Source organism: Gadus chalcogrammus, chromosome 15, assembly GCF_026213295.1.
Source record: "Gadus chalcogrammus isolate NIFS_2021 chromosome 15, NIFS_Gcha_1.0, whole genome shotgun sequence".
NCBI lineage: Eukaryota > Metazoa > Chordata > Actinopteri > Gadiformes > Gadidae > Gadus > Gadus chalcogrammus.
Window position 1 is genome coordinate 4,384,033 of NC_079426.1, and position 10,785 is coordinate 4,394,817.

The window sequence follows — 10,785 nt, forward strand, 5'->3', positions numbered from 1 at the left end:
CGCCTATTAATTGTGATTAGAACATCCTCCACAGCAGGAAAAAACAAACACACAAGTGATAGATATATAGGCTATGTGAAAAAACTAAAAGCATTAGCCTATTTGAGTCACTCAATCAACTAAATTAGTCTTACTCCAGAGTTACACTGGATGTTATTTGATAGTCATAAACATTTGGCCTGTTAAGCCCTTTGAGACTGTAATGGTGATTAAGGGCTATACAAATAAAATTGAATTGAATTGAATCGAATTGAATAGTATGTAAAGGCTGCGAGAAGATGAGTAATGCTTTTGCCTGATGTCAAAACGAATAACCAAATCAAATCCATCTAAGGGCACTGGCGCCCCCGTCCGTCAGGGTTACTCCATTGGTTTACAGTGTTAAAAAACGAGGTAACATCGGTTTGATAGATGAAGACCTGAGTCACGGTAGGCCTATATCGAGTGTCGTCAGCCTTTGGTAAACAGAGTAAAAATTGAATATCTGCATTGTAATCTTTTTCGATTAGCCCTGCCCAAAGTTCAATTTGAACACAGATCCACTATTGCAATTACACTCAATTATTAATCATTCGCGATTGAATCATTTATTTGATTTAGCCCATCGTCTGCACAACCTGTCGGGGCGTCAGTGGTCCCACCCCCTTTACGAATGGACTATTCCGCAGTGAGCACTGACGGCAGAGTGGAGTGCGCTGACTGTGGATGTCCGAGCAGGGTACTCTCAGAGATTTACTTGAATTTAAAGATTTATTGTGTTCAACGCAGTCGAAAGTCTCCAAAGGTGGTAAGTAATGTTTGACTTCTTCATTTTATTGTCAACAGATCAATTAGTGCACCAGGGTAATAGTTAACGGTTCCCAACCGAGGCAACCTTTGCGGGTTTGTATCTTTCTTGTAATCACCTCATAGCAATCACGTCACGTGTTACAGCCTCATTCATGCGAGTTTTTGAGTTTGATTTCAACATGCACTAAACAGCAACCTTGAATCGGCCTACAAATCGGAGTGGGATAGTGTAGCCTGTATTTCCCCCTAAATCACTGACATGTACTTCGGTGCAAGACACACAATAGCACTCGGGCCTTGTATCTTAGGAACAGGTGCTCCCGTGCTGTAGGAGGCATGTCTGGCCTGTTCCTGATATCATAGAGCCAAGTCCGAAATAACCCTTCGCACGAAAGAAAGAAAACGGGAATTTGCGCCTCGCCGGCAGATGTATTGATTTTGTGTAGTGCCCCCCTCCACACCCACCCAGCCACGCCACCCAGTTGTTGTTTTTGTTGCGCTATGGAGAGGGGCACCCTCGCTTGTTAAGTGCATTATTGCGGGCGAAATGTAAAGGATGACTTCACCACAGTACTGCAAGGATCAGCTGTTCGCCGGCCCGGAAACAGAAATCCCTTCTGTTCTGTTGCTGTTTGACAGGCCAGCGGGCATTCAGAATTTGGGCCCCAGCAGGGGGTGTTTACGTAAACAACAGCATCGGACAGCTCTTTTCTTCTTCCTCCTATCTGACGCCCATCAGTGCAATTCAATTACCACCGATTTAGTCCTCTGGTGATCCCATCAGATTGCAGAAACTCTGCTCATTACGATTCTTTCAGTGTGCGATGGAGCAACTAATGGATGTGCCCACTCTGGTCATTATCCCACAAAGAGCTGTCTTGTGTTATAACAACCGTGGAGATTTTCATTGCATGGACATTTTCTGAAAGCTGAGGTGTTGGCCCTCACACTCACGTCCTCCGGTTGTTACTTTAAAATTAGAGTTGATATTGGGAACATTAAGGCCAACACTATAGCAAATTCATAGTTTAACAAATTAAGGGCTGGTAAAAATTGGAATCACAGAAGCAGTTATGTCTACTAACCTATATTCTGACAACGGAATACTAACAATTGTTTCCCTTTTGTCATTTCCCCCCTATAGCCTTCTCATATTCAGAAGGTATCACGTTTCCTTCTCTTGTTTACTTTCTGAACTTTGTTAACTCGCTCAACATGGTGCTTTTCTTTCATTGACTATCGCTGCTCCACCCAAAGCTCACTCATACACATTTGTGTTATAGTTTAGTTACAACTTCTATGAAGCTATCCCATATAGGCCTTACAGAGACTTCATTCTGAACAGTTTAAAGGATAGCTAAAAAAACAATGGCATTATTATCAGAATCTGGCTTTGAAAATATGCTAACTAATATCTAAGTGTGTGTGTGTGTGTGTGTGTGTGTGTGCGTGTGTGCGCGCGTGCGCGTGTGTGTGTGTGTGTGTGTGCACTAAGTCACTTAACAACTAGTAAGAAAGTAAATGAGTTGCCTAAATAGTCACAGACCAGACTAATGGATCACCAAGTTGGATCCCCAGCAGTTTTGCTACGATGCTTAGCTAAACGCTAACCTCTTTGCTGTGCTTTGGCTTTTAGACGAGTGCGCCATTGACTGATTAGCATGCTGCTATTTATACCCACCAACACCCACTCAGGCTACCCCCATATTTATATCTCCCCACAGAATGCATCACGCCACAGGGATATCTGCAAGCATATACGAGAACAGGCTGCGAGCAGAAGGAATGGGCTCCAAGGAGCAGGCCGTGAGCTTCTCCAACCAGGACTATGAGGCCCTCAAGCAGGAATGCCTTGAGGGGGGCTTTCTGTTTGAGGACCCCTGCTTCCCCGCAGAGCCCCCCTCCCTGGGTTTCAAGGAGCTGGCTCCCTACTCCGCCAAGACTAGGGACGTGGAGTGGTTGAGGCCTACGGTAGGAAGCCAATCTTAGTTAATCATTAAGCCGTGTAACAGATTCTGTGGAATAAGTTATGCTAGGATGCGTCTGAAAGTTCTGCCCGAGTCTGTTGACATGCGATGATGCGTCAATCTAGTTTGTACAATACATCTTGTCTAATTTGATCTAAATATACAATCTTGTAGAGAGTGCGCAGGCATATGACTTGATGGCTCTGGTGTATAATGCTTTGCATTGGGTGTGTCTGTCGCATTGGAATCTAGATTGGTGGTGTTGACAATTTAGAATCCGGTCCACAAGCTTTCCATTTACACATAGGAATTTGGTAGTCAGTTTCCTCTACAACCAATACAGTCTTGAGATGGAGTCACTCGATGACTTAGCAGTTCATGTCATTTTTCAGAAAACTCTTTTTTTTTTATTTCGTTGACATGATGTATCTTGTTTCATTGGCTGAAATCACAGCCCATAGGCTTGTGAGGAAAATATGTGTCTTTTAGAACAGCCCTGTCCAACTGCTCAGTCCAGACTTCAACCATGAAAGTCTCAAGACAAAAGGATCTATTGACTTGACGTCCAGCTTTTATGACCCATAGGAACTGACCGATAGTCCTCAGTTTATCGTGGGTGGAGCTACCAGAACCGACATTTGTCAGGGAGCACTCGGTGAGTCTGTTAGAGTCCATTATCCCATTCTCTGTGTGTTTACTTATTCATGTATTTATCAATATATCTATCAGCAGAACCATCTTAAAAGGAACCTTGTGAAAGGACAATCAATTCCTTTACTCCAAAAGCATTAAGTGAAGTCTTCCTTCCTATGGATGTTGCTTTCCTCTCCGACCCCTTGAACCTAAACATCGCCCTCTCCCAGGTGATTGCTGGCTGCTGGCCGCCATCGCATCCCTCACCCTGAACGAGACGCTGCTCCACCGGGTGGTCCCACACGGGCAGACCTTCCAGGATGACTACGCCGGGATCTTCCACTTTCAGGTCTTTTTAACGTCTACGGCTCATCAGATTGCATCCCCAAAGAGTTCCTTCTCATCTTCACGAATGATTCAGCGCCAAGTCAACCAGTTTCTTCCTGCTTATGACTTTTCAGTTCTGGCAGTTCGGCGAATGGACAGACGTGGTGATTGATGACAGATTGCCTGTCAAAGACGGGGAGATTATGTTTGTCCACTCTGCGGAGGGCAATGAATTCTGGAGTGCTTTGATGGAGAAGGCCTACGCAAAGTGAGTATTCTAAAAAGGGTCTGCTAAATTATTTAGTGCCACAGCATATTTCTTGAGCACCTATACCGCTTGAACCCCTGACACACGAATGCACATCTATGAAGGGGGTGTTGATGGGAAATGGAGTTTTTAGCTTTCGGGGCCTGAGTGTTCTGTTTTGTGGTGGTTCGATTGCAGGCTGAACGGCTCTTACGAGGCCCTCTCGGGAGGCAGTACCACCGAGGGATTCGAGGACTTCACCGGGGGCGTGTCGGAGATGTACGAACTGCGCAAGGCTCCCAAGGACCTCTACCGCATCATCAGCAAAGCCCTGGAGAGAGGCTCCCTACTGGGCTGCTCCATCGACGTGCGTGGGGCTCCCGGCATGCGGCACAGGCCTTGCCCATCAATACTTTCCACCCCTTGAAAAAAAAATAATGACATAATTCCATTAGAAGCATTTCAGGATTTATGTATCTGGAGCTCTTATCGAGATGAGACTGAATGTTTTATGTCATTACAGATCACCAGTACTTTGGACATGGAGGCTGTTACATTCAAGAAGCTTGTGAAAGGCCATGCCTACTCACTTACCGGCCTGAAGCAGGTGTGTGTGTGTGTGTGTGTGTGTGTGTGTGTGTGTGTGTGTGTGTGTGTGTGTGTGTGTGTGTGTGTGTGTGTGTGTGTGTGTGTGTGTGTGTGTGTGTGTGTGTGTGTGTGTGTGTTCTCTTGCTTATCCACACGTGTTTGGATACACATAGTCTCACAAATCTAATTTAAGATTAACATCTAAAGTCTGATGGCAGGTAAGCTCAAATCTGTGTCAACGGGGCATGTCACTCTTTTGCTTCTTATCTGTTTTCGACCAATCGTGTTCCAGGGGGTGGGGCTCTTCGCGTTTGTCTCGACTGTAAACAACCTGACCGGTTGAACCACAACAAACTGGGGAGTAAAAAACGGTCAAAAGGTTATATGTTTGCTTTTGTGGCTCCAATCTTTGCTCGGATCGGATGAAAAGGGCACTATAAATGAAATGTATTATTATTATTATAGGTAATAATTATATATATATATTTTTTTATTATTATATTATTAATACTAAACCTTCTAATTCTCAGGAAATTCTGTAGGTGCTTGACAATTCAAACAATAAAACAGTCAGCGAGGAAAAACTCGATGGCTGAATGAAAAGCGTCACTGAATAAAAGTACTAAGGTCTGATTCTGGGGGAGTCGTGAGTCTTGTTCTTCGCTTGACAACTGTCTCCTGGGGTCTGAAGGTGGACTACCGAGGCCGCATGGAGAGGCTGATCCGCGTGCGTAACCCCTGGGGACAGGTGGAGTGGACCGGCGCTTGGAGTGACAGGTAAATGGGAAACAAACCTGGTTGCACAGACCTTGCTACTCAAATACTCATCCCTGGTCATCTCACTGCTCCAGTTGGGTTTCAGCAGATGTTTTCATCCAAAGCAATCTTTTGTAAATTCAGATACGCGTCATTAGGTGTTTGAGGATCGAAGAGGCCTACAAGTAGGTTGTGGACTTGGATCGAACCCAGGACCATTTTGACTTGGACTATAACCAATTCCTTTTGTATTGCTGCAGCTTTGTTTTCTTCTGCCGTCATTTTATCAAAAAATCGAAATACCTTCTCCTGTTTCAGCTCTCCAGAATGGGATGAAATCGATCCATCAGAGAGAGAGGATCTGCACTGCCAAATGGAAGACGGGGAGTTCTGGTATGAACACCACAGATTTCCACCTCTGCTCCACTCGTTCCCCACACTGTATCCGCGGCTTGTCAGCTGATGGCTTCCAATTTTCCCAACCCAGGATGTCCTTCAATGAGTTCCTGAGGCAGTTTTCCCGCCTGGAGATCTGTAATTTGACCGCAGATGCCCTGAGTGATGAAGGGCTCAGCCACTGGAACACCATCAAGTTCCACGGGTCGTGGAGAAGGGGAAGCTCTGCTGGAGGCTGCAGGAACTGCCCCAGTGAGTCCAATTCATGCAAACATCAGGATTGGTTTTGTGTTGGTCAATTTGTATGGTAATTACCAGTGTATTTATACTAGGGATCCGCCAATGGTTAACATTTTGGCAGATACTAATGTTTCAAATATAAATTTGGCTGATAGCCAATGTCTATAACCTTTCAAAATGAATGCGACACAACAGATAAACATCAGCCACTACCATCTTATTGAACAGGCCGATGGCAGTTAACACGCCTAGCATCTTCCCATACTGATGTACAGATTGTTTTATGTATTAAAGTACAGGGAAAATACATTCATCAGCCGAGCAAATTCTGACCTTGCGACCACCTTTGCACAGATACATTCTGGATCAACCCCCAGTACAAGATCACCCTGCTGGAGGAAGATGACGACCCAGAAGACGATGAGGTTGCCTGCAGCTTCCTGGTGGCTCTTATGCAGAAGGATCGCCGACGCCACCGCCGCCAAGGCCAGGACATGCACACCATTGGCTTTGCCATTTATGAGGTGTGTAGAGAATACACTGTGCCCCAATTATGTTTCAATGTAATTCTGTTGTTCATTTCCAATGTTAATCTTCCTTTTTTGTTTCACTTCTTTGTTTTTTACACAGATACCAGAGGAGGTACCACGTCTTTCAGAAACCACACTATTTGAACCAAAATCATAATTTAAGATATAGCACTTTGTTTTTATAATTTAATATCAACTAAAAACCAATTATAAACTGCATCTGATGCCCAATCGACCTCTAAGTCTGCTCCCCTACCTCTGCCTCAGTTCAAGGGCTGCCAGAACGTCCACTTGAAGAAGCAGTTCTTCCTGACCAAATCATCTTGCGCCCGTTCGGAGACCTTCATCAACCTGCGGGAGGTGAGCACACGCCTTCGTCTTCCCCCTGGCGAGTACCTCATCGTCCCTTCCACCTTCGAGGCAAACCAAGAGGCCGACTTTGTCCTCCGAGTCTTCACGGAGAAGCAGTCCGAAACAGAGTAGGGCATATATTATTATTTTATTGGAGATTGATTTATGTGTGTTGAGTATTTTTTGGGACGTTAAAAGTATTTTACCCCTCGTTATAGAGAACTCGATGATGTCATTTCTGCTGATTTGGATGATGAGGTAGGTTTCTAAAAATGAAGTTTGCAAATGTTCGTTGCTGTTTAAACTGTATTCATTGCGTATTCACTGAGTGTAAAATAAGAATTATTTTTTTTACAGAGCGATATCTCTGAAGATGATATCGATGACTCCTTCAAGTCCATGTTTGCCCAGCTGGCGGGCGAGGTAGGTTTTCTTAACTCCTGCTGAGTGTATCACTTCACAAGCATCTTTTATATGAACACACAACCTTCTCGTTTTCTCATTAGGACATGGAGATTTCTGTTCATGAGCTGAGGACCATTCTGAACAGAGTGGTGTCTCGACGTAAGTTAACATCAACATTTTACAATTCCAGACCACGGATCAAACAAACTTTAAATTTGCCGCAGTGCCAAGGTCCTTATGTAACATTCAACTTCATGTTGAATGTCCTTGTCCTCCAACGCTTTGTGATTTCAGACCAAGATCTGCAGACGGATGGCTTCAGTCTGGTGTCTTGCAGGACCATGGTGAATCTCATGGATGTATCCTTTTCAACAATAACTAGACTTTTCACCTCAGGTTAAATACCTGATTTATCTTTGCAAAATGTGTCTTGAGATAAATATTAGTTAGTCTTTTTTATGCTGCATCCTCAACAATGTTATGTCTGGGTTACATGGTAAATGTTATCAATTAACATCTTGTTGCTGATGATACAAAAAGTAACTGCAAGTGGTAATATGTGCCAATAAACAGCATATATATAGGCCTGTGTTAACAGCAGATTTAGTGTTGCATTGTGAAGTTCAGTCCCTTTACACAATAAACAGAAAGATGGAAGCGCTCGCTTAGGCATGGTGGAGTTCCAGATTCTGTGGAACAAGATTCGAAAGTGGCTGGTAATATTTGTATTAATATTTTGATCAATAGTATTTTAATTTTAAATTAACAATTATCGTCAGCCTCTGCAATGAATTTTTCCTTTTTGTCATCAGCTCATTTTTAGGCAATTCGATCTGGACAAATCTGGGGCCATGAACTCGTATGAGATGCGTATGGCTGTTGAGGCAGCAGGTAATGTTCAAGATAAAACGAATGAAACGTACAGGGGATGTATTCACGGAACAACCCCAGGAAGTTAACCTTTTACTATTTCTGTTTAGGTTTTACACTGAACAACAAACTGAACACGGTTTTGGTGGCGCGGTATGCTGACAATGATATGATTGACTTTGACAACTTCATTTGCTGCTTGGTCAAGCTTGAAGCAAAGTTTAGTGAGTACTTAGTTTTTTTACCTTAAGGTTAAAGTCTTAACCCTATGGTGTCATTGCTCAATTTATTTGTTATGCTCAACGTATGCTCAAAATTTGAATTATATTCCACAGGATCTTTCCAGGAGCTAAATAAGAACGACGAAGGAGTGGCTGAAATGCAATTGACAGAGGTAACATCTTTGCTCAGGGTCACTTTGAATTCACGTGAGAAACATTTCTGTACACCAATCCCACTTTTCCTTTGTTTAACTTTCAGTTGCTGTACCTAACCATGTGTGGTTGAGGAGGACCTACCTCAGCCTGGCAGAGGGCCCTTTCGCAAGCCAACAGTGCCCTTCCATACGCTGTGACCAGCTTCGAAACTAGCCTTCTCACATATCTGCTCACAACATATGTAACTGTCCTTGCAAAATAACAAATAACGGTTATTGAAATCAGGTCTAACAATGCTAGCAGTTTGCCTGTACCTTCTTAGTTTGTAACTATGCAAAATTGGAACCCAAGACAGGTTTACTAGGCTGTGCTTGCATTTGTTTCTTTATATAAATAGAATATGTCAAAGCATGTAGTATTAACTGAAACATTTGAGGTCGCCAACCCATTTAGCATTGGCTGACTCAAATGCTACATGTTGGCTGTACTTCTGCATGTCTTTTAAACCAATGACATCAGAACACCACTACACAAATCTTTAGTGTCACCGCAAACTTTGTAGCAGTATATCAAAAATGTAAATATTTTATTTCGTACGTTAGCCGAATTACTTTATGGTAACATAACTTAAAACACTAGATGGCAGTAGATACCATCTGAATGGGAACCTACTATATCTATTTGATTTTCCATTGCTGAATATTAATTCAAATATACATTTGTATTATTTTGACACAATCGTTATTTTTTTTTAGCTTGAGACGTTCTGCAATCAGTGGCAATCACAGGTTTGTTTCCCTACAGCCTTAACACTTAACCCAGGTCGAATGTACACAGTTAAGAGATGCAAGTCCTGTTTGTTGTAAATGTATTGTGTGCCTCAAACCAATAAACATTATCCATGCAGGTTGTTTTTTCTCAATAAGGCACTGACCAACAAGCCAAATAAAGAACAGTTTAACATGAATAAAAAGGTTTCAATTTAAATATATGAAACAAGTAGACATACTGATAATGCGTTTGTTAACCAGAATATAGAGACATTGAAGCATACAATCTTATTACAAACAGGAAGAACAATGAATGAAAGTGACAGCATCATTGTTTGCATGGTTGCTTACTATACAAATCTGCTAGCAATTGCCAACAATTTGGAGTAGTCTCCCTCCAGTTTACGAAGATGTGTAGGCACAGGGACCCTTATTCTGGTCCCGGTCGGATTACCATTGTCCTCGATCAGGACAACATTATTGGAATCAAAACGTGGCGTCATGCGTTCCCCGGGCATCTTGTGTCCAACAATAAGTGCCTTCTTTTTCTGTCCTTTAATGGCAAGCAGAACTTTGTCTCCTACTTTCCCCACGCCGTTCTTGGTGTACACATGGATGACCCTTGGTGCACGATGGTGAGGGGTGTTGCCAAGCGGACTGTTATCCACAACACGTACTCTGGTCATCTTCTGTATGGCAGCGGACACCGCTGATACGCTGCAAAACAAAAAAAGTCACATTCGCCATCAGATATTAGTATGACCTCAATATCTCAGCAACAAATAAACACATACACTGGCAATACTTGAAGTGGAAAGCGTGTAGCTTAATTGACTCACCTGAATGCACTGTGTTGGGTAAACGACGTCGCATCCACACGCAGAGCATGACATGCAAGATGCATGTATTTGCATTTTGCGAGGCGGTTTAGAAGAGCCATAACGTTACAACCTACGGATCAAGCGACAGAAACGAAAATCAGCAATCAGAAAGTGTTGCGCCGTTAGCCACCATGGAAACTTATATTCAGGGGATCAAATGTGTTCTTACCGTAAGCGAATATGTACTGTCATCTAGATATGGACACAGTCGGTTTGAGATCTCGATTAGATTCAAACGCTAAACGTTTGTTTCAAACAGACAAGAGTATAGTTTGTCAGCTACTCTCATGCTTCATGCCAATGTCAAAGGTGCAACGTCACTGACATGCGCCGAGCTAGAATTAGCGCTAGCTAATGACAGGCGTTACAGGTTACAAGATGAATCTACAGTCTCCGCTGAGGTATCACTCTCTCGGAGCGATATCGTAATAATGTGTTGGATTTTTTAATTCGTAATAACACGATTTATCTTGTCCCACACAACTTTATATGTAGGATACATGGGTATATGTATGTAACTTTAACCTACACACGTGACACAATCTTTAGTGGAAGGCACAAACGCGACAGTCCAAAAGAACATAGATATACAAACATAGAACCCATAGACGTACGCACAGACGCTTCGACCCGTTGCTTCATTACGTAGACGTATTTG

General features: G+C 43.0%; 2 protein-coding genes across 2 annotated transcripts; one reads left to right on the forward strand and one right to left on the reverse strand.

Annotated features, from left to right (window-relative positions):
- Positions 1-649: 649 nt before the first annotated feature.
- capn1a (calpain 1, (mu/I) large subunit a) lies at positions 650-9,599 on the forward strand. The gene is made up of 23 exons (XM_056609336.1): positions 650-787; positions 1,934-1,951; positions 2,514-2,760; positions 3,342-3,411; positions 3,620-3,738; positions 3,851-3,984; positions 4,162-4,330; positions 4,487-4,570; positions 5,243-5,328; positions 5,626-5,700; positions 5,795-5,955; positions 6,298-6,467; positions 6,574-6,585; positions 6,741-6,952; positions 7,043-7,082; positions 7,182-7,247; positions 7,331-7,388; positions 7,524-7,588; positions 7,877-7,945; positions 8,042-8,120; positions 8,210-8,323; positions 8,435-8,493; positions 8,580-9,599. The coding sequence occupies exons 3-23, from the start codon at positions 2,515-2,517 to the stop codon at positions 8,604-8,606; spliced, it is 2,115 nt and encodes a 704-aa protein (XP_056465311.1). The 5' UTR covers positions 650-787; positions 1,934-1,951; position 2,514; the 3' UTR covers positions 8,607-9,599.
- mrpl14 (mitochondrial ribosomal protein L14) lies at positions 8,026-10,687 on the reverse strand. The gene is made up of 3 exons (XM_056609343.1): positions 10,297-10,687; positions 10,086-10,197; positions 8,026-9,963 (listed from the first exon to the last, which is right to left on the reverse strand). Exons 2-3 carry the CDS (start codon positions 10,184-10,186, stop codon positions 9,597-9,599), a joined length of 468 nt encoding a protein of 155 aa, XP_056465318.1. The 5' UTR covers positions 10,187-10,197; positions 10,297-10,687; the 3' UTR covers positions 8,026-9,596.
- Positions 10,688-10,785: the final 98 nt, after the last annotated feature.